The sequence below is a fragment of the Grampus griseus genome (genome assembly GCF_964374135.1).
Source record: "Grampus griseus genome assembly, chromosome: 1".
In the NCBI taxonomy this organism is placed as follows: Eukaryota; Metazoa; Chordata; class Mammalia; order Artiodactyla; family Delphinidae; genus Grampus; species Grampus griseus.
Window position 1 is genome coordinate 25,547,447 of NC_139017.1, and position 24,875 is coordinate 25,572,321.

At 40.8% G+C, this 24,875-nt stretch overlaps 1 protein-coding gene across 1 annotated transcript in view; it reads right to left on the reverse strand.

The window, feature by feature from the left end:
• The window catches only part of KIF26B (kinesin family member 26B), a gene marked incomplete at both ends in the record, with an annotated part of 500,266 nt that overhangs the window by 62,473 nt on the left and 412,918 nt on the right, over positions 1 to 24,875 (reverse strand). The window contains one exon of the mRNA XM_082652451.1: positions 22,303 to 22,486. Within this exon, the coding sequence (XP_082508577.1) occupies positions 22,303 to 22,486 (184 nt within the window). The remainder of the gene's footprint in view (positions 1 to 22,302; positions 22,487 to 24,875) is intronic.

The following is a 24,875-nucleotide window of genomic DNA, read 5'->3' on the forward strand; positions in this document are numbered from 1 at the left end:
CCTCAAGATTCACAGGGCACTGGGTAGGGTACCCGCAAGGGTCTGGCTTCAGTAGTCAGGAACACTTAGCCCTAGACTGAGAACTGACTGGGTTCCACCTTAACAAATCTTAAAAGTAAGGCCATAAAGGATCAAACTGTTTCTAAACAACTGCATCCCCAAACAAAGATTAAAAACATTAAAAAAATAAAGAAATGTCCAGCACCCAATCAAAAATAACCAATCAAAAAGAAGCAAGAAAATGAGAGCTATAATGAAGAGATCATTGAAACCAACCCAGAACTGACATAGATATTAGAATCAACAGAGAAGGACATTAAAACAGTTATGATGTTATTTCAAACATTAAAAACGTTAAATAGGGACATGGAATGTATTAAAAAGATACAAATTCAATCTTTAGAGATAAAAACTACATTGTATGAGATGAAAAATACACTGGTTGGGATTAACAGCATATTAGACATTGCAAAAAGAAAGATTGGTGAATTTGACAATATAGCAATAAAAACGATCCAAGATGAAGTACAGAGATAAAATTTTAAAACAAACAACCAGAAACCGATTTAAAAAAAGAGCTATAGGACTACTTCAAGTGTCTTAATATGTGTGCAATTGAAGTCCCTGAAGGGAAAGACACAGAGGGTGGTGCAGATAAAATATTTAAAGAAACAGTGGTCAATACTTTCCCAAATTTAATGAAAACTATAAACCCACAGATCCAAGAAGCTCAATGATCCCCTGGCACAAGAAACATGAAGAAAACTACACTAAAGCATATAATAATCAAATGGGTTAAAACTAGTGATGATGGAAAAAATCTTGAAAATAACCAAAGGAAAAAAATTATGCTACATGTAAAGGAACAAAGATAAGATGATGGCAGATTTCTTGGAAATAATACAAGTGAGAAGACAATGGAGCAACATTTTTAAAGTACTGAAAACTGCCAACCTAGAGTTGTACACCCAACCAGAATATCATTCTCAGATAAAAGGGAAATAAAGACTTTTTCAGACTTAAAAAAGCTGAAAGAATTCATCACAAAGGATATACACAAAAGAATGAAGAGCTTTGGAAATGACAACTATGTGAATAAATACATGCTATCCTCCTCTTATTTAAATCTCCTTAAAAGCTAATTGACTGTTAAAGCAAAAATAACAACAATGTAACATGTGGGCTATAACATATGCAAAATTAAAATGTTTGACAACAATAACACAAAGGTTAGGAGTGGAGAAATGAAAGTACTCTATTGTAAGGTTCTTATTCTAGACATGAAGTGGTATAATATCGCTTAAAAGTAGACTGTGATAACTTAAAGATGTATACAATAAATCCTACAGCAATCACTAAATAATAAAGAGTTACAACTAAAAGGCCAACAAAGGATATAAAGTGAATCATTTACAGTGCTCAATAAATTCAAAAGAAAGCAAATAAAATTAAAAGGAGAACAAAGAACAGATGGGTTGAATAGAAAACATAGAGAAAAATAATACTTTGGAACACACCATATGAAGAATCCCATTAAATGTAAGCTGTCTGAATACCCTTATTAGAAAGTAGATATTGTCAGATTTGATAAAAAAGCAAGACTCTACTATATGTTACCTATGAGAAGTGCACTTCAGATATACAGAAACAATAGGTTGAAAATGTAAGTATGGAAAAGGCTATACCATGCAAACAGTAGCCATAAGAAAGCTGGGGGCGGCTATATCAATATCAAACAAAAGAGACTTAGGACAAAAATATTGCTAGAGGGAAAGCGAGCCATTTTATAATGATAAAGGGCACAATTCATCAAGCGGTCATAACAATACAAGTGTTTATGTATCTAATAACAGAAGTTCAAGTACGTGAAGTAAAATCTGATAGAATTGCAAGAATAAACAGGCAAGTCCAGAATTACAGTTGGAGATTTCAAATACCCCTTTCTCAATAATTGATATAATAAGCAGACAGAAAACCAGTAAGGATATAGAAGATCTGAACAACTATCAACCAATTCATTCTACTTGACATTTGTATAACACTCAACCCAACAACAGCAGAATACACATTCTTTTGAATTGCACACAGAACATTTAACAGGATAGACCATATTCTGGTACATAAAATAAGTCTAAATAAATTTCAAAGGATTCACGTCATTCATACTATGTTTTCTGACACACTAGAGTTAAATTAGAAGTCAATCCAGAAAGATACCTGGAAAATCCCTAAATATTTTGAAACTCAACAGCTCAAAATAACTTAGGGTCAAAGAAGAAACCAAAAAGCAAATTAGAAAGTGTTTTTAAGTGAATGAAAATGAAAACACAACATATCCAAATTAGTAAGATGCCTTTAAAGAAGTACTTAGGAGGGAATTCATACCATTAAATGCCTATATCAGAAAACAAGAGGTCTCAAATCAATTACCTCAGCTTCCATTTTAGTAAATTAGAAAAAGATGAGCAAATTAAAGACTAAATAGCAGAAAGGAAATAATTAATATAAAAGCAGAAATCAATGACATAAAAAAATTAAAAAAACAATAGGGAAAACCAATGACATCCAAAGCTGGTTCTTCAAGATCAATAAAATTGATAAATCTCTAGCATGACTGATCAGCAAAGAAAGAGAAGACACAAATCACCAATGTCAAGAACAAAAGAGGTGGCCTCACTACAGTTTCTACAAATATAAAAAGGGCAATAAAGAAACATTACACCAGGAAATTAGACAACTTGGAAGAATGAACAAATTTCTTGAAAGATACAAAGTACCAAAGCTCATTCAAGAAGTAATAGATAATGTGAATAGCTCTACATCCATTAAAGAAATAGAATCTGTAGTTAACAACTTTTCCACAGGGAAAGCAGTGCCTTTAACTGCACCGGAGAATTCTATCACACATTCAAGGAGGAAATAATATCAATTCTACACAAATTCTTCCTGAAAATTAAATAGGAGAGACAACTTCCCAATTAATTCTATGAGGCCAGGATTACACTGATACCCAAAACAGATAAAGATATTACGAGAAAAAAAGTTGAAGACCAATATCCCTCATGAACAATGATGCAAAATTTCTAAACAAAATATTAGTGAACCATACTATAAAACTGTATCTAGGAACATATTAAAAGCATTTTATACCATGAGTAAGTGGGACTAATCCGAGGAATACAAGGTTGGTTAACAAAAAATTGATCTATCATTATAATTTTAACAGATATTACCATATTAACAAACCAAAAAGAAAAATGATTCTCTCAGTAGATGCAGTCAAAGCATTTAACAAACTCCAGCATCCACTACTGATAAAAATGCTCAGCAAAATATAAATTGAAGGTGATATCCTCAGTTTGATAAAAAGTGTCTAGGAAAAACCTACAGCTAATGGCATTCTTAATGGTAGAAAACTAAATGCCTCCCAAGATCAGGAACAAGACAAGGATGTTCACTCTGACCATTTCAATTCAACATTGTACTGGAGGTTCTAGCCAGTTCAATAGGCAAGAAAAAGAAATAAAAGGTATCCAGACTGGAAAGAAATAAGTCAAACTGTCTTAATTGGCAGATTACATGATTATCTATGTAGAAAATCTAATGGAATCCACAAAAAAGCGACTAGAACTAATAATTGAGTTTAGCAAGGTTGCAGGATACTAGATTAACAGACAGAGATCAACTGTATTTCTAAATACAACTTCTAAATACAATTTCCAGTAACAAACAACTGGAAATTGAAATTTAAAAATATCTTTTACAATAACATCAAAAATATTAAATACTTAAGGATAAATCTGACAAAAGATACGTATACTGAAAACTACAAAACACACCTGAGAAAAACTAATAAAGACCTGAAAAAATAGAGAGATAAACTGTGTTCATAGGTCGGAAGACTCAATATTAAGATGTTAATTCTCTCCAAAGTGATCTATAGATTCAATGAAAACCCAATGAAAAAATCCCAGCAGGCTTTTGTGGTAGAAAGTGATTCAACAAAATCAATTCAGAAGCTGACTCTAAAATTTATATGCAAATGCACAGGAGCTAGAATAGCCAAAAAACAATTTTATAAACTAAGCACCAAGTTGGAAGGCTAACAGTATCTTTCTTTTTTTTGCCGTACGCGGGCCTCTCACTCTTGTGGCCTCTCCCGTTGCGGAGCACAGACTCCGGACGCACAGGCTCAGCGGCCATGGCTCACGGGCCCAGCCGTTCCGTGGCATGTGGGATCTTCCCAGACCGGGGCACGAACCCATGTCCCCTGCATCGGCAGGCGGACTCTCAACCACTGCGCCACCAGGGAAGCCCTCTTTCTTTTTTTTAAACATCTTTATTGGAGTATAATTGCTTTACAATGTTCTGTTAGTTTTTGCTGTATAATAAAGTGAATCAGCTATATGTATACATATATACCCATATCCCCTCCCTCTTGCATCTCCCTCCCACCCTCCCTATGCCACCCCTCTAGGTGGTCACAAAGCACCAAGCAGACTTCCCTGTGTGATGCAGCTGCTTCCCACTAGCTATCTATTTTACATTTGGTAGTGTATATATGTCAGTGCTACTCTCTCACTTCATCCCAGCTTACCCTTCCCCCTCCCTGTGTCCTCAAGTCCATCCTTTACGTCTGTGTCTTTATTCCTGTCCTGCCCCTAGGTTCATCAGAACCATTTTGTTTTTTTAGATTCCATATATATGTATTTGTTTTTCTCTTTCTGACTTACTTCACTCTGTATGACAGACTCTGGGTCCATCCACCTCACTACAAATAACTCAGTTTCGTTTCTTTTTATGGCTGAGTAATATTCCATTGTATATATGTGCTACATCTTCTTTACCCATTTATCTGTCGATGGACTCTTAGGTTGCTTCCATGTCCTGGCTATTGTAAATAGTGCTGCAGCGAACATTGTGGTACATGACTGTTTTTGAATTATGGTTTTCTCATACTGTTATGGCCAACAGTATCTTAAGACTTATTATAAATCCACCATAATCAAGACAGTGTGGTATTGGTGTAAAGATTAAAAAAATAGATCAATGGAGTAGAATAGAGAGTCCAGAAATAAGCCTGCATAAATATGGACAATTTTTGACAAAGTTGAGAAGGTAATTTAGTATAGATAGGATAGTTTCTACAGCAAATGATATATCCATATAAAAAACTTTAATGCATAAAAATATATACAAATTAACTAAAAATGGATCAAAGACCTAAATGTAAAATATAAAATTATAAAACTTCAAGAAGAAAGCATAATATGACACATTTTTGATCTTGGGTTAGGCATACATTTCTTAGATATGATACTAAAAACATGATTCATAAAAGACACAGAGATAAATTGAACTTCATTAACCTTGAATATTCATAGTTTTCAAAATACACTGTTAAGAGAGTAAAAAGATAAGCCACAGACTGGGAGAAAGTATTTGCAAGTCATATATCTGATAAAGGACTTATAACCAGAGTACATAAAGAACTCTCAAAACTTAACTGTAAGACAAAAAACAATTTTAAAAAGGGCAAAAGACACCTCACCAAAGATGTATGGATTTCAAATGAGGACATGAAAAGATGCTAAACATCACTGGTCATTAATGAAATGCAAATTAAAACCACAGTGAGATACGACTTCATATCTATCATATAAAAGGCTAAAATTGAAAAGACTGGCCATACTAAGTGTTGGTGAGGATATGGAGGAACTGGAATGCTCATGTACTGCTAGTGGGAATATAAAATGGTGTGGTCATCTTGGGGAACAGGTTGGCAGTTTCTTAAAAAGTTATAAATTCATGTATGGTCCAACTATTCCAGTTTGTCTAGGTATTCACCCCAAAGAAAAGGAAATATATGTCCATATAAAGATTTGTACATGAATGGGTATGGTACTTTTATTTGTAATACCCAAATTGGAAATAAAACAAACGTCCATCAGCACATGAATAGACAGGCAAACTGTGGTCATCCAGACAATGGATTACTACTTAGAAATATAAATAAATGAACTATTGATACATGCAACAAAGTAAATCTCAAAATAATTACGCTAAGTGAAAGAAGCTACTCAAAATAGTACAGACTGTGTGATAGAATTCCATTTATATAAAATTCTAGGAAATGCAAACTAATGTATAAGAACCGAAGCCGAGTTCAGTGGTGGTTACCTGGGTATGGGGAGCGGGAAGGAAAAGGAGCTAGAGGGAGTGATTTCAAAAGGTCCCAAAGAAACTTTTGGGGGTGATGAATATGTTCAACATCTTGATTGCATGGGTATATACATATGACAAAACTTATCAAATTATATACTTTAAGTATGTGTGGATTATTGTATCTACAGTATATCTCATTAAAGCTATTAAAAAAAAAAAAAGAAAATATGCCCAAGATCATGGTAGAGCTAGAATTCAGACCTTTAAGACATATACTCCTCATCCGACACCATGTGGCCTCAGCCAGTTCTGGGGACAGCAGGAGCTACGAGCTGCCTTTTTGTCCTAAGCCCCACTGGCCCAGGGGAGTGTGGCCCTCAGCACATCACCCGAGCTCCTGGATCATCTCCCTTTCCTGCCCCCAATCCCCAGGCAGCAGCAGACTCCTACTTCTCAGGCCTCTGGATTCCTACCTTTCCAGGGTGACCCAGCCCACACCATCAGAACTGGCCCACCTCCTATTGCTCTAGGACAGCCACTATTCCCTCTGCTTTCTACTCTGCATGGAAGGAAAACAGCAAAGGTAGAAATGGTGACTTCCCAAAGCTGTTGGAGAAGCCAGGTCACCTGGGACAAGGTGGAAAAGGGGTTGGCTGAGAAGGCTGATGCAGGGCGTGGGATGAGGGTGTGTCTGGGTTCTGCTGGGTGTGCAAGGCGCATGCGGGCAGTGTCTGGAAGCTCACACATCTGCAGGCAGAGTCCACAGGACAGTGCTGATGCAGGAGAGCAAGGAAAATGTCTGGGAAACACTGTCCTGAGCCCAACCTTGTCTCTCTGCCCATCCCACCCTCAACTTCCACATCAAGTACTGAGAAAAACAGTGATAAAGGTTTAAAGAAAGCACAACATTTCATTGCAGGCCCTCCAGTGGCTCTGGTACACCTGTGGCAAAGAATTTTCCACATTAAGGATGTTATATTTTGTTTACCTCCAACTATTCCTCAATAAAAATCCTTAAAAGGGTGAGAGACCATCAAGATGGCGGAAGAGTAAGACGTGGAGATCACCTTTCTCCCCACAAATACACCAGAAATACATCTACATGTGGAACAACCCCTACAGAACACCTACTGAATGCTGGCAGAAGACCTCAGACCTCCCAAAAGGGAAGAAACTCCCCACGTACCTGGGTAGGGCAAAAGAAAAAAGAAAAAACAGAGACAAAAGAATAGGGATGGGACCGGCACCTCTGGTAGGGAGCTGTGAAGAAGGAAAAGTTTCCACACACTAGGAAGCCCCTTCACTGGCGGAGATGGTGGAGGGGAAGCTTTGGAGCCATGGAGGAGAGCGCAGCAACAGGGGTGCAGAGGGCAAAGTGGAGCGATTCCCGCACAGAGGATTGGTGCCGACCAGCACTCACCAGCCCCAGAGGCTTGTCTGCTCACCTGCTGCGGCAGGTGGGGGCTGGGAGCTGAGGGTCCGGCTTCGCAGGTCAGATCCCAGGGAGAGGACTGGGTTGGCTGCGTGAACACAGCCTAAAGGGGCCTAGTGCACCACAGCTAGCTGGGAGGAAGTCCAGGAAAAGGTCTGGAACCTCCTATGAGACAAGAGACCATTGTTTCGGGGTGCACAAGGAGAGGGGATTCAGAGTACCGCCTAAATGAGCTCCAGAGATGGGCATGAGCCGCGGCTATCAGCGCGGACACCAGAGACAGGCGTGAAACGCTAAGGCTGCTGCTGCAGCCACCAAGAAGCCTGTGTGCAAGCACAGGTCACTATCCACACCTCCCCTCCCGGGAGGCTGTGCAGCCCGCCACTGCCAGGGTCCCGTGATCCAGGGAAAACTTCCCTGGGAGAACACACAGAGCACCTCAGGCTGTTGCAATGTCATGTTGGCCTCTGCTGCCGCAGGCTGCCCCGCATTCCGTACACCTCCCTCTCCCCGGACTGAGGGAGCCAGAGCCCCATAATCAGCTGCTACTTTAACCCCTTCCTGTCTGGGCGGGGAACAGACGCCCTCAGGCGACCTACACGCAGAGGCAGGGCCAAATCCAAAGCTGAACCCAAGGAGCTGTGTGAACAAAAAGAGAAAGGGAAATTTCTCCAGGCAGCCTCAGGAGCAGCGGATTAAATCTCCACAGGCAACTTGATGTACCCTGCATCTGTGGAATAATTGAATAGACAACTGAATCATCCCAAAATTGAGGCAGTGGACATTGCGAGTAACTGTAGACTTGGTGTTTGCTGTCTGCATCTAATTTGTTTCTGGTTTTATATTTACCTTAGTTTAGTATTTCGAGTTTATTATCATTGGTAGATTTGTTGATTGATTTGGTTGCTCTCTTCCTTTTTTTTATATATAGATATATATATTTTTTTCCTTTTTCTCTTTTTGTGAGTGTGTATGTTTATGGTTCTTTGCATGAATTTACCTGTATAGCTTTGCTTTTACCATTTGGCCCAGGGTTCTGTCTGGCCAGTTTTTTGGGTTGTTTTTGTATAATTTTTAGCACTTGTTATCATTGGTAGATTTGTTGTTTGGTTTGGTTGCTCTCTTCTTTCTTTCTTCAGTTTTCTTTTTTTTATTACTTTTTAATTTTTAATACTTTAAAATTTTTTTATTTCAATAACTTTATTTTATTTTTCTTTCTTTCTTTTTTTCTATCTTTTCTTCTGAGCCATGTGGCTGACAGGGTCTTGGTGCTCTGGCCGGGTGTCAGGCCTGTGCCTCTGAGGTGGGACAGCTGAATTGAGGACATTGGTCCACCAGAGACCTCCCAGATCCATGAAATATCAAATGGCGGAAGCTCTCCCACAGATCTCCATCTAAACACTAAGACCCAGCTCCACTCAACGACCAGCAAGTTACAGTGCTGGACACCCTATGCCAAACAACTAGCAAGACAGGAACACAACCCCACCTGTTAGCAGAGAGGCTGCCTAAAATCATAATAAGTTCACAGACATCCCAAACACATAACCGGATGCAGTCCTGACCACCAGAAAGACAAGATCCAGCCTCATCCACCAGAACCCAGGCACTAGTCCCCTCCACCAGGAAGCCTACACAACCCACTGAACAAAGCTTAGCCACTGGGGACAGACACCAAAAACAACGGGAACAATGAACCTGCAGCCTGCAAAAAGGAGACCCCAAACACAGTAAGTTAAGCAAAATGAGAAGACAGAGAAACACACAGCAGATGAAGGAGCAAGGTGAAAACCCACCAGACCAAACAAATGAAGAGGAAATAGGCAGTCTACCTGAAAAAGAATTCAGAGTAATGATAGTAAAGATGATCCAAAATCTTGGAAATAGAATGGAAAAAATACAAGAAACATTTAACAAGGACCTAGAAGAACTAAAGAGCAAACAAACAATGATGAACAACACAAAAAATGAAACGAAAAATTCTCTAGAAGGAATCAATAGCAGAAAAACTGAGGCAGGAGAATGGATAAGTGACCTGGACGATAGAATAGTGGAAATAACTACTGCAGAGCAGAATAAAGAAAAAAGAATGAAAAGAATTGAGGACACTCTCAGAGACCTCTGGGACAACATTAAATGGACCAACATTCAAATTATAGGGGTCCCAGAAGAAGAAGAGAAAAAGAAAGGGACTGAGAAAATATTTGAAGAGATTATGGTGGAAACTTCCCTAATATGGAAAAGGAAATAGTTAATCAAGTCCAGAAAGCACAGAGAGTCCCATACAGGATAAATCCAACGAGAAACATGCCAAGACACATATTAATCAAACTATCAAAAATTAAACACAAAGAAAAAATATTAAAAGCAGCAAGGGAAATATAACAAATAACATACAAGGGAATCCCCATAAGGTTAACAGCTGATCTTTCAGTAGAAACTCTGCAAGCCAGAAGGGAGTGGTAGGACATATTTAAAGTGATGAAAGGGAAAAGCCTACAACCAAGATTACTCTACCCAGCAAGGATCTAATTATGATTTGACAGAGAAATTAAAACCTTTACAGACAAGCAGAAGCTAAGAGAATTTAGCATCACCAAACCAGCTTTACAACAAATGCTAAAGGAACTTCTCCAGGCAGGAGACACAAGAGAAGGAAAAGACCTAAAATACCAAACCCGAAACAATTATGAAAATGGTAATAGGAACATACATATCGATAACTACCTTAAATATAAATGGATTAAATGCTCCCACCAAAAGATATAGACTTGCTGAATGGATACAGAAACAAGACCTGTATATATGCTGTTACTTAAATGTAAATGGATTAAATGCTCCCACCAAAAGACATAGACTGGCTGAATGGATACAGAAACAAGACCCGTATATATGCTGTCTACAAGAGACACACTTCAGACCTAGGGACACATACAGACTGAAAGAGAGGGTATGGAAAAAGATATTCCATGCAAATGGAAATCAAAAGAAAGCTGGAGTAGCAGTTCTTATATCAGACAAAATAGACTTTAAAATAAAGACCTTTACAAGACACAAAAAGGACACTACATAATGATCAAGTGATCAACCCAAGAAGAAGATAAAACAATTGTAAATATTTATGCACCCAACATAGGAGCACCTCAATACATAAGGCGAATGCTAACAGCCATAAGAGGGGAAATCGACAGTAACACAGTAATAGTAGGGGACTTCAACACCCCACTTTCACCAATGGACAGATCATCAAACATGAAAATAAATAAGGAATCACAAGCTTTAAATGATACATTAAACAAGATGGACTTAATTGATATTTATAGGACATTCCAACCAAAAACAACAGAATACACTTTCTTCTCAAGTGCTCATGGAACATTCTCCAAGATACATCATATCTTGGGTCACAAATCAAGCCTTAGTAAATTTAAGAAAATTGAAATCGTATCAAGTAACTTTTCCGACCACAATGCTATGAGATTAGATATCAATTACAGGAAAAAGATATGTAAAAAGTACAAACACATGGAGGCTAAACAATACACTACTAAATAACCAGAGATCACTGAAGAAATAAAAAAAATACCTAGAAACAAATGACAATGAAAACACGACGACTCAAAAGCTACGGGATGCAGCAAAAGCAGTTCTAAGAGGGACGTTTATAGCAATATAATCCTACCTCAAGAAACGAAACATCTCAAATAAACAACCTAACCTTACACCTAAAGCAATCACAGAAAGAAGAACAAAGAAACCCCAAAGTTAGTAGAAGGAAAGAAATCATAAAGATCAGATCAGAAATAAGTGAAAAAGAAATGAAGGAAACGACAGCAAAGATCAATAAAACTAAAAGCTGGTTCTCTGAGAAGATAAACAAAATTGATAAACCGTCACCCATACTCATCACAAATAAAAGGGAGAAGACGCAAATCAATAGAATTAGAAATGTAAAAGGAGGAGTAACAACTGACACTGAAGAAATAGAAAGGATCATGAGAGATTACTGTAAGCAACTATATGCAAATTCTTAGAAAAGCACAACCTTCCGAGACTGTGCCAGGAAAAAATAGAAAATATATAAACAGACCAATCACAAGCACTGAAATTGAAACTGTGATTAAAAATCTTCCAACAAACAAAAGCCTAGGACCAGATGGCTTCACAGGTGAATTCTATCAAACATATAGAGAAGAGCTAACACCTATCCTTCTCAAACTCTTCCAAAATATAGCAGAGGGAGGAACACTCCCAAACTCATTCTACGAGGCCACCATCACCCTGATACCAAAACCAGACAAGGATGTCACAAAGAAAGAAAACTACAGGCCAATATCACTGATGGACAAAGATGCAAAAATGCTCAACAAAATACTAGCCAACAGAATCCAACAACACATTAAAAGGATCATACACCATGATCAAGTGGGGTTTATCCCAGGAATGCAAGGATTCTTCAATATACGCAGATCAATCAATGTGATACACCATATTAACAAATTGAAGGAGAAAAACCATATGATCATCTCAGTAGATGAAGAGAAAGCTGTTGAAAAACTTCAACACCCATTTATGACAAAAACCTTCCAGAAAGTAGGCACAGAGGGAACTTACCTCAACATAATAAAGGCCATATATGAAAAACGCTCAGCCAACATCATTCTCAATGGTGAAAACTGAAACCGTTTCCTCTAAGATCAGGAAGAAGACAAGGTTGTCCACTCTCACCACTATTATTGAACAGAGCTTTGGAAGATTTAGCCACAGCAGAGAAGAAAAAGAAATAAAAGGAATCCAAATTGGAAAAGAGGAAGTAAAGCTGTCACTGTTTGCAGATGATATGATAGTATACATGGAGAATCCTAAAGATGCTACCAGAAAACTACTAGAGGTAATCAATGAATGTGGTAAAGTAGAAGGATACAAAATTAATGTATAGAAATCTCTTTCATTCCTATACACTAATGATAACACATTTGAAAGAGAAATTGAGGAAACACTCCCATTTACCATTGCAACAAAAAGAATAAAATACCTAGGAATAAACCTACCTAAGGAGATGAAAGACCTGTATGCAGAAAGCTATAAGACACTGATGAAAGAAATTAAAGATGATACAAACAGATGGAGAGATATACCATGTTCTTGGATTGGAGAATCAACATTGTGAAAATGATTATACTACCCAAAGCAATCTACAGATTCAATGCAATCCCTCTCAAACTACCAATGGCATTTTTCATAGACCTAGAACAAAAAATTTCAAAATCTGTATAGAAACACAAAAGACCTGAAGAGCCAAAGCAATCTTGAGAAAGAAAAACAGAGCTGGAGGAATCAGGCTCCTGGGCTTCAGACTATCCTATAAAGCTATAGTAATCAAGATAGTATGGTACTGGCACAAAAACAGAAATATAGATCAGTGGAACAGGATAGAAAGCACAGAGATAAATCCACACACATATGGTCACCTTATCTTTGATAAAGGAGGCAAGAATATACAGTGGAGAAAAGACAGTCTCTTCAATAAGTGGTGCTGGGAAAATTGGACAGCTATATTTCAAAGAATGAAATTAGAACACTCCCTAACACCATACACAAAAATAAACTCAAAATGGATTAAAGACCTAAATGTAAGGCCAGACACTATCAAACTCTTAGAGGAAAACATAGGAAGAACACTCTATGACATAAATCACAGCAAGATCCTTTCTGACCCACCTCCTAGAGAAATGGAAATAAAAACAAAAATAAATAAAGAGCAGAAAGAGAAAAACAAATATCGTATATTAATGCATATATGTCGAATCCAGAAAAATGGTACAGGTACCGGTTTGAAAGGCAGAAATAGAGACACAGATGTAGAGAACACACATATGGACACCAAGGGGGGAAAGTGGGTGTGGAAGGGCGATGGTGGTGGGATGAATTAGGAGATTGGGATTGACATATATACACTAATATGTATAAAATAGATAACTAATACGAACCTGCTCTATAAAAAATAAATAAAATGCAAGAAAAATTCAAGGAAAATATAGCAAGGAAAAGAGAACATACACAAGATGAAAAGACAATCCTCCGAATGGGAGAAAATATTTGCAAATGAAGCAACTGAGAAAGGATTAATCTCCAAAATTTACAAGCAGCTCATGCAGCTCAATATCAAAAAAACAAAAAACCCAATCCAAAAATGGGCAGAAGACCTAAATAGACATTGTTCCAAAGAAGATATACAGACTGCCAACAAACACATGAAAGGATGCTCAACATCACTAATCATTAGAGAAATGCAGATCAAAACTACAATGAGGCATCACCTCACACCAGAGAGAACGGCCATCATCAAAAAATCTAGAAACAATAAATGCTGGAGAGGGTGCGGAGAAAAGGGAACCCTCTTGCACTGTTGGTGGGAATGTAAACTGGTACAGCCACTATGGAGAACAGTATGGAGGTTCCTTAAAAATCTAAAAATAGGGCTTCCCTGGTGGCGCAGTGGTTGAGAGTCTGCCTGCCGATGCAGCAGTCCGGGAAGATCCCACATGCCGCGGAGCGGCTGGGCCCGTGAGCCATGGCCGCTGAGCCTGCGCGTCCGGAGCCTGTGCTCTGCAACGGGAAAGGCCACAACAGTGAGAGGCCCGCGTACTGCAAAAAAAAAAAAAAAAAAACCTAAAAATAGAACTACCATACGACCCAGCAATCCCACTACTGGGCATATACCTAGAGAAAATCATAATTCAAAAAGAGACACATACCACAATGTTCACTGCAGCACTATTTACAATAGCTAGGACATGGAACCATCCTAAATGTCCATGGACAGATGAACGGATAAAGAAGATGTGGCCCATATATACAATGGAATATTACTCAGCGATAAAAGAAACAAAATTGAGTTATTTGTAGTGAGGTGGATGGACCTAGAGTCTGTCATACAGAGTAAAGTAAGTCAGAAAGAGAAAAACAAATACCATATGCTAACACATATATATGGAGTCTAAAAAAAAAAGTTTATGAAGAACCTAGGGGCAGGACAGGAATAAAGATGCAGATCTACATCTGAATCCTCAAGAATGGACTTGAGGACATGAGGAAGGGGAAGGGTAAGCTGGGACGAAGTGAGAGAGTGGCATGGACATATATACACTACCAAATGTAAAATAGATAGCTAGTGGGAAGCAGCCGCATACCACAGGGAGATCAGCTCCGTGCTTTGTGACCACCTAGAGAGGTGGTATAGGGAGGGTGGGAGGGAGACGCAAGAGGGAGGAGATATGGGGATATATGTATATGTATAGCTGATTCACTTTGTTATAAAGCAGAAACTAACACACCATTGTAAAGCATTATACTCCAATAAAGATGTTAAAAAAATAAATAAGTAAAATTAATTTTTTTAAAATCCTTAAAAGGAAAGACATAATATGTTACTTCTCTTTTATCCCATTTTGTATCATGCAAGATCAGTCCACGGCAGTGTGCAAGGGAAATAGTTATTTTTAAAGCAAACTGTCATCTGTTTTGCAACCTAATTATATAGACAGGAGAGGCTCAGATATTTCATTCGCTCCACAGATTAAAGGGCAAAGACAGGGACCAATTTGGACTTTCAGTAGTCCATTTGATGTAATGGAATAAAATGCATAATGTGCATGTAGTAAAACAGAACACAGAGAACAAAAGGCACAGTTTAGACTGGGCTGAAGAATAATATTTTAAAATACCTATAATTATACCTGCATGAGTCACAATGAGAGTCACATTTTTAACAATGGAAAATCAACTTTGCTCTATATCCACTGGAGTTTCACTAGTCACAGAATTCTGAACTTCACACATGGTGCTAAATCTGAAATGGTACAAAGTGAGTGAGCACAGGCCACCTGCTGTGACCATGAATTTCCATGACTGCAGGTGGCTGGAGAGAAAGAAGTTCTAGAATCAATGAACAAAATAGGTGATAATTAATGGCAGGTAAGAAGCAGGTTCCTCATGGACTTTTCAGATTTCTGAGGTCACAGCTTCAAGGTTTAGAACATAACCCAGTCTGCCTTGAGACTATTTATATTTGAATATGTATATTTCAAGTCTAGACTTTGACCAAATGAAATTACCCACATGCCTTACTCTCCCACAGGAAACAATATACTAATTCACTCCTGAGTGACTCTCCCAGCTCATGTTCATGGTGCCAGGAAATGCTAAATTCTCCTAAAATCACTTAATTCCTACAATGATCCTGTAGTGCAAGAACTGGCACTATTTTACACAGATGAGGAAACTGAGGTTCACAGATGTTAAATAAATCACTTAAGATCTCATAGAAAACAGATGCTGAATCTAAGACAAAAATCCAGAGCTAACTATAAAGCATGTAGAAACTCTTTTAACTCACTTTCCTATAACTTAGTGGTTCCCAAACTTTGCTGCATATCAGAATCACCGTGGAATCTTTAGAAAATACAGATGCCTGGCTCCCACTCCCAGGCTTTCTAATGTAATTGGTCTGGAGAATGACACAGGCACTGGGGTTAGCCGAAAATCTCCCCAGGTGATTCTCTTGTGCAGCAAAGTTTGGGAACCATGGTCTTGCCACTTGGCCAGGTTAACCAAGGCCCTCCGTCAGCTGTGTCAGGCACGCTGCCTGATGCCCACAGCACGTTGTATGCTTGTGAGGTGTGTTGGCTGTTCCCAGTTTGTCTATGCACTTTTGCACCAAAAACATGAGCTGTACACTTATCAACAGGTCAGCTGGGTTTCCTCCTAAACCTAATTATGCCACTTGTACTTGATATTATAAATAAAAATATAATCAAATATTATGTAAACCAATAAAATATGATTATGTAAAGAGAGCTAATATTTCTAAAAAAAACCTGAAATCAATGCTTTGGAAAGATGTGATTAAAATGAGTTAATTTTTGAAAAAAGATGCTGAGTCAGGTGTGAATGAGAAATTACAGAGTAGAAAAAATTGTAAGAATCTAGGGAAAGTCTATACCCAGTTAGCTGCACAAGTGTCTCTTAAGTTCTTCAATTGCTCAGAAGAAATTGAAAGCAAAAACCAGACTATTATTAATGAGTGTGGTTTACAAAAGTCAGAATCTGAAGCTGAAAACTCATCTCAAAGAGAAAGCCATGGCCCTGTATCAGAAGACCGATGAATAAACACACAATTGTATGTTTTAAGCTGAAAGTGTTTTAAGACATGAATGTATCCTTTTATATGATTTCCCTTTTTAACCTAACTTTCTCGTTAACTGATAACTCCTTCTGACCCTGTTGTATAACAGGGCTGTGAACTCACACCACCTGCTTACCCAAAAAGTAATTGAATGGTTGCTCTCTTTCTGAAACAGCTGCAACTACGTAATGGAGAAATTCACTCACTGTTTAACATACAGCACACATTTCATGTGGTGTGACATGTAAGGTCTGATGTGCAGGCACACCTCTAGGCTGTGGAGGACAGGGGGCCAGATGACAGGGGACCCTGTCCTCAGGGAGCCTGTAGTCTGATGGGGCTTAGAAAGCCCAGAATGGCTGAGATATAAGGTGAGTAAGGCAGTGGCTTCACATCCCCCAAACTGCTATGGGACTTAAAGGAGAAAGATATTCCACAGAGGGGAGAATCTGAAAGACTTATGGGGAGGCAGCTCAAGGGGGTAGTAGGGTACAGACAAGGTTTTTTATTGTTGACGTTATTGTTCCTTCCTTTCCCTTCCTTCCAAGATGAGACAGCCCTGACTTCAGTGGTAGGAGAGACTGAAAATAGAAGCACAAAAAGACGATTGATGGAGTCCCAATTGGTGGGGTCCCAGAAAAGGCAGAAGGGGAAAGGATAAGGAAGGCAAGGAGATGGGAGGAAGCAGACCTATGGGAAAGGAGTGGGGGAAAATGAGGTACAGGGACAAGGAGGTTTGATGCTAAGAGGACAGAAGCTGAGGTCATAGCCAGACTGACTTTCTTCTCCTTAAACAGGAAGCTGGTTATCTGCTGAAAGAGGTAGAGCAGGGGTCTCAGGCTTCAAGAGGAGGTTGGGAACTGCTGCTCTGATGCAGGTGGTGGGAAGGCCATGAGAGACCACTGTGGGAATTCCACACTGCACGGTTTGGAAAATTGTCTCCTGGCCAAATATCTTAAAAATTGTATTACAAAAATCTAAAAACATCAAACTGTCATTTCACTGTTGACCAAGGGGAACATGAGAGCCCTAAAGTAGCCCCGCCATGTGTGGCCATCCTCGCTGCACAGGGCTTTGCAATGCGGGACAGCAGAGGCCCGGTTCTGCACCATTTAGAAGCAATGCTCCTTCCTAGATCCCTTTTCCTACATCTACCACCCAAATAATGGATCTCTAGAGTCCTACAGACAGCACAGCCCTGGATAGGGCATCAGCTGATTCAAGCCATTCCAAGATATAGGAAAGAGGGGTTTGGTGGTCAAAAGAAAACCAAGATAAGACTTGTAAACAGATGAGTGCAGGCAGAGATGAATGTCCACGTCCTCACACGGCGGTTCAGGTGCACACACACAGATGGATGCCCGGGTGCTGGTACACAGGTGCACACACAGCCAGCCCAGTCCGCACTTGGCCTCTACACTTCCCCTGGAGGCAATAACGTGAATGAACAAATCAGAGACCTAGTGTCATTCTCAGTCCTGGGCAATAGTTGCTTGCAAGCTTAGATGACTCATCAAAGTGAGGCTTTTAAAAACCATCTTAATCAATAGGACTTAGAAAATTCTGTATTGTGAACGTATTCCACTGAAGTATCACTCGTAGCATCTGGCTTTGGACTCCTAATTCACTCATCTTTATGAGGAGCACCTCCTGACTGTCATGGTTTTAGGGTCCCTTCCCCATTGCTGCAGTTCCCAAGGGGAATCTCAAGCCTTTACAGACATAGCTTTGCAAAGCAGGGGAAGGCTCCACGACAGGTGAAGAATCAGCCCCACTAACGCTCCAAAGATTTTAAAGCAGGGAATATTTTAAGCTTAACCCAGCGCTATCTGCAAAGCAGTGATACGTCCACACAGAATTTTCTTTTCTACCTTGCCTGGACATGTTGTAAACATTTTTGTCTGTCCACTTATATGTGCATATGTGTATGTACGTGTGTGTTTATAAAATGCATATATGTGTATAAGCTCCAGGTGCCCACATACACATGGTGTGTTTAGTTCTTGCAGCAGAGATCTCTGAATCCAGCATCTTCACTGGCCTCTGATGGCCAGTTATCAGCAGCTCGCTCTGCTCTGTTTCCCTGCAGGGGGACTAATTAATAAACTTTTCCTTAATGGAGTTCTGGCTGCCAGGTCCGCAGGGATTGTTGCTTATATATAAGTAAACAAAATTTCCGTTTTAAACAACACTCCAAATCTCCTCATTATATTTTAAACAGATATAAAGGCACTGAGTCAAGCAAGCCGTGGGCTAGGAGGCTGTGTGCATTCTGGCCTGGATTCCCTTCCTCACTGGAAGCCAGGTACTGTAGCAGGCAGGTGATGCCCCCAGGTCCTTCGGGGCTAACACCCACATCAGCCTGGATGCCTGCCTTTTCTTTGTTCTCATCTACAGATACGTTAGAAAGTACCTCACTAGGTTTTGGAGGCCATTAATAGCATCTGCCTTGTCTTTTAACCTGAACTTATTATTTAAAAGCCATTCACTTTCACAATTTATAAATAGGAAGAAAATGAATTTGACGTTAAATATTTAATAAGTGCCCAAGATTTGTTAGGTGAGGACTTGGGTAGATTGTTGGGTTTAGGGAATGTCCCAGTCTACACTTTTGTGGAAGCTATACGTTAAGTTCTTATAGTTGAAATAATTTAATTGTTTCTTTGTTTTCAAGATTCCTCTCTACTTTCAGATTCCAAATTGAAAGCAGAACCATGAAAGAAAGTGAAAACCTGAAAGCAAGTTGTTTTAACTTGGTTAGAAACCTAGAGGGAGGGATTATCCTTCCCTCCTGAGCTTTTCTGCTCAGAGCCATTTGGAAGCCATTTGGGTCCAGGATCAGATCTTTTGCAAGTCACCCTTTGCTGAGAGTACAAGAATTCACTGCAGGCTTTGATTATGATTATGATTGGTAGCTTAAAAGAATAAAATAAACATTTTTCAGATTCCCACATTCATGCTGCTAAGACATAACTCAGAAAAATCAGTGAGGGCAGGATTTAAAGCCAGCTCCCAGATCGTTAGGAGAACTGTGGATCAAATTCTGTACAGGGCTTCCCTGGTGGCGCAGTGGTTGAGAGTCCGCCTGCCGCTGCAGGGGACACGGGTTCGTGTCCCGGTCCGGGAAGATCGCACATGCCGCAGAGAGACTGGGCCCGTGAGCCATGACCGCTGAGCCTGCGCGTCCGGAGCCCGTGCTCCGCAACGGGAGAGGCCACAGCAGTGAGAGGCCCGCGTACCGCAAAAAAAAAAAAAAAGAAAAGAAAAAAAAATTCTGTTACAGATTTTAAAGGTCTGGATCATTTCATCCCTATCCTAATCCCTTGCTTCCTTCTTTAAGCAATTTATTCTAAATGGGAGTGCTGTACGTGACGCGAGCGCTTCATTGAGAATCCACCTCCCCTGAAAGACTCGCATTCAATATAGTTTGCTCATCCCCAGTCAGATCTCGATCACCATCACTGGTTGTCAAGAGCGATCTGGTCTGCGGCTGGTACGTCTCCCTGGGTGCAAGTGATGGCCAGTGCCTCTTGATTCCTGGGCAGCAGTCAGTGCAGGTAGCCAAGGAGGCGGGTCTGAGACTGCATTAGGGGAACTCTGGCCCCAGCGAGGATATCTGGTGAGATTTTAGTCCTGGGAGTAGGGGTAGGGGTGCATCTCTGGGCCCAGTCAAAACTAAAGGAGCAGGCGGCAAGCAATGTAGGTGAATGACTGGTCCATGTAGCAACATGGATGCATCTCAAATGCGTTATGTTCAATGAAAGAAGCCAGACACTGAAGGGCCACATATAGACCACGTGATTCCATTTACATGTTGTTCTGGACGAAGGCAAGGTTATAAGGACAAAAATCTGATCAGTGGTTGCCAGGGGCTAGGAAGGGGACTGACTAGTAAGGCAAGAAGGACTTTTCTGTAGCCATGGCTTTGTTCTATATCTTGATAGTGGTGGTGGGTACACAACTGAACAGATTTGCCAAAATTCATTTAACGACACATAAAAAGGGTAAGTTTTACTGAATTTAAATTATACCTCATAAACCTGAACTAAATAACAACAACTAAGGAGTAGGAACAATAACAGAAGACTGGGCCAACAAAGGCATCGAGATGGGGGGAGGAGGGATCTTCCACTTCCCCCATGCGGAAAGGGGGAACAGAAGCCCCCAAGAGCTATCTCCAGGAAAACCGGTTTCCAAGTCTTTGGGCAACAAGGACCCCAAATTGGGGAGCCCATCCAAAGGTCCCAGTCGCATGTCTTAATTCCAGGCTCCATCTGGAATTAGGTTAGTTGATTGCCTCCTATTAGGCAATTAGCTGCACAACTTCTAGGCACCAGGCTTAGTCTCTTAACTCAGGGTTTTTATTTGTTTTTCGGGCATTCAGTGCCCTTGAGGCAATCATTTGGAGAGCACTGGGGGCCAGTTGCCTACGTTTTGAAAGCCCTGTAGAAGTGGACAGAGAGAGACTCTGGAAGCTGCTGCCCAGCCAGCCCAGCCCTGTGGCCCACACTTGCTTTAGAAAAGCCCAGTGAGGTCCACCGACTACTTTGCCCACTGCCCAGGATCCCACCTGAGACACTCAGCTAAGTGCTGGAACTCAGCTCCTGAGCATAGAGTATATACTACTTGGCAGACAAAGGATGGAGCATTACACCGAGGTCGGTGCCAGCTTTGAAAACAGCCAAGAGCGGACCGTATAAGCATTGATTCGGGTTCCCGGAGGCGCAGCTGCTCACAGAGCATGCCCTGGGCATAGGTGTTTACAGAGAAATGTCACAGTTGGGCATTACCTGAGGCAGGGAGGCAGCCAGAATCTGGTTCGTTATTCAGAAGTCTGATTTATAGACTATTTAAAAGACATGGTTTTGTTTCTTTCTGGTCCATATAGTGGCTTCAAGCTACTGATTAGTAACATTGCCAGGGTGCTTTGGTAGATACATGTTGGTCTTTCATGATGAGCACCTTTAAGGTTTTTGAACAAAAACATACTATGAAGCAGCCATTTTTCTTTTTCAAATTTGTTCTCTCACGTTCCCATGGCAATCACATCTGTAGATCATCTTTACCGAGTGAGCCCTTTCCCCTGGGTTGTTCGAAAGCAAACATCAGCCCAGACTACACAACGGTCTTGAATGACAGACACATCGGTGCACACCACACTGGTCAGATCGTACTACATTTTAAAAGGTCACAGCTGGGCTTCCCTAGTGGCGCGGTGGTTGGGAGTCCGCCTGCCGATGCAGGGGACACAGGTTCGTGCCCCAATCCGGGAAGATCCCACATGCCGCGGAGCGGCTGGGCCCGTGAGCCGTGGCCGCTGAGCCTGCGCGTCCAGAGCCTGTGCTCCGCAGCGGGAGAGGCCACAACAGCGAGAGGCCCGTGTACCGCAAAATACAAAACAAAACAAAAAAACCCCAAAACAACAAACAAACAAACAAGAAAAAGGTCACAGCTGCCCTCGAGGAGAGGCTTCTCTCCAGGGAGGGCCAAGGAGGCTCGAGGGCAGAGGCCGACTTACTTCCCCCCTTGCCGCTCTTCTCCATGCGGTACTGGTAGATGTGCAGCGTGAAGAGCATGTGGGAGTTGCGGAGGTCGTCCTCGTTGCAGTCCTGCTGGCTGCCCCGCCGGGAGGTTATGGCAGCATCCAGGAAGAAGGCGGCCTTCTCTGCAGTGGGCGCCCGCAGCTCACTCTGGTTCTGCAGCTGGAAGACACAAGGGAAGGACTGAAGCTGCAGGCGGGCGGTTTGCCTGCCACTCGGGCCTGGCCGTCTGTTCCGCATTCTTGAAGGCTGGACGTCCTTCTGGAACCAGGGCCTCTATCCATGTGCAATTCTCAGCTTAATTTATTCATATCTGAAAAGTAACACTGAGCAGGCTATTGGATGAAACATATTTTCACCCATTTTACAACTGAAGTAGAATCTGTAAGTATCAGGTGTGAAAAGCAAATGGTTGTATCTGGGTGATCCACGGGGGCAGGTGTCCCACCCTGACCTCTGCAGAGGCCAGCAAACCAACATCCTGGGCAATCCATGTACCTAAGAAAACATGAAGGATGTGACCACATCTTGATTTCAAAGACTAGAGCGTTTAGAAGCAGGTGGGTTGCAAAGTGTGATTTTAGTCCAGATAGTACTGGTATCACAAAGAAGTGAAAAAACTTAGTTAGCTTTAACTCAATTCTCAATTTTCCCAGCTATTTAATTAGAGCCAATTTTAGGCCACATTTACTAGCATAGTTATAAATAAGAAGTAAGTGTAAAAGACATAAGAAGTAAGTGTAAAAGACATATGAAAACACCCAAGATACTTGAGCGTCTCATCTATATCATTTAAGGGCTATCTATTTTATCTTTAGTTGCTAAATTCATGTTCATGGCGTACTCATTAATTCATTAAAGAAGCACTGTGGACAACGTGTCTAAATCCTATGAGATGCCTTGGTAATTATAGTAAACCTTACTCAGGGCCATATTATCAGCATTTGACCAGCACTCCTCTACTGGGGGTGGGAGGGAAGAAAAGTAAACTAATATTTCTGATCTATTCAAAGGAATGATTTGCGGTATGTGCCTTAGGGTCAAATGTTGACAGTCTTCTATTCTGACTCTAACTGTGTCTATAATTCTGAATCATGAGAGTCGATATCTGGAACCTGAGGCCATCAAAATCCTCAACCTTCAGAGAGGTTCTGTGGTGCTCGTTGTTTTATACTTACTATCGCAGAAAAGATAACCCAAAGAATGTTTAAGATTTTTCAACAAGAAGGTGAAGAGGATGTTGGTCTCTTCCTCTTTTTCTTAATCTTCAGTTAACCAGAGCTTTCACCTCTGTGGAACTTCATTAATGGAGTTATAAAAGTGAATGGCGGTTATAGCATATTTGAATGTCTAAGTAATGCTTGGAGTGGGAGCAGTGGGTAGGGTGACACTGATTCCATCACAGGTGCTGAGAAATGCGCATTTGAGGGCTCTATCCCAGGCCTATTGAATCAGAAATTCTAGAGGTGGAGCCCAGCAGTCTGTGTTTTAACAGGTCTTCCAGGTGACTCTGATGAAGACTGAAGTTTGAGAGCCACTGGATGAATGTCTGTATGACCACTTAGTTTGCATTCTAATTAGGTTTCATATCCAAATGGTATCTGATGCATCTGTTAAACCTATGAAGAGCCAATTTTAGTCAGACATGGTAAGGACCTTTGGGAGTTGCTGAGAACTAACCAGGCAATCACAATCGACAGTCAGGAGAAACATCTAAGAGGGCTTCCTGGAAGAAGAGCCAACTAGCTGATACCCAACAAATAAGGAGTTAGCCAGATGAAGAGCGAGAGGAGAGGAGTCAGCAGCCTTCTGTGCAGGGAACAGGATGTTCAAAGGCCCAGAGTGAAAAGAGGGAGGATGGTTGGTGCCTTTGAGCCTTGCTACTGAAAGTGTGGTCAGTCATTGGGAAGCTCGTCAGAAATGCGTCATCAGAGGCCCAATCCCAGACCTACGGAACCAGAATCTGCATTTTAACAAGATCACCAGTGCTTCTTATGCACACTGAAGTTTGAGGGGCACTGCTTCCTTAGGGGACCTAAATGTAATTTAAGAGGAGTGGCAGGAGGGGAGTGGTAGCAGGTGATGCTGGAAGGTTGTGTAGGGCCTCTTGCGAACCATGAGGATTCATAATGGAAGTGGAAGGATCTGAGGTGCTCTAAGCAGGGGAGGAACATGGCCAGGTATGAGTAGATGGGTGTAACAGAGTGGGTATCCTCACCCGAGAAAACAGTCGCATCTGGGGTGAGGCAGGTACTTATCAAAATGAACACCTATTTAAAAAGGAGGCATCTGATAAAACTAGAAAATAGAGCCTATAGCTAAAGACGGGAAAACCTGATTATTCTGGATATGAACCAGGGTCCTCCCAGGTCATGCCCACCTCTACTGTCAAACAGCGAGGGAGAAACGCTCCCAACAGGCATGACATCCTGAAAAGGCGAACTGGAACTTCTCTTGGCTTCCATGGTTCCAGCAATTATATCATGGTTCCAATTAGAAAGTGGTTATTAGTTTTTCCTACAGCACTACTAGTCCGGCTGTAAACCAGTGC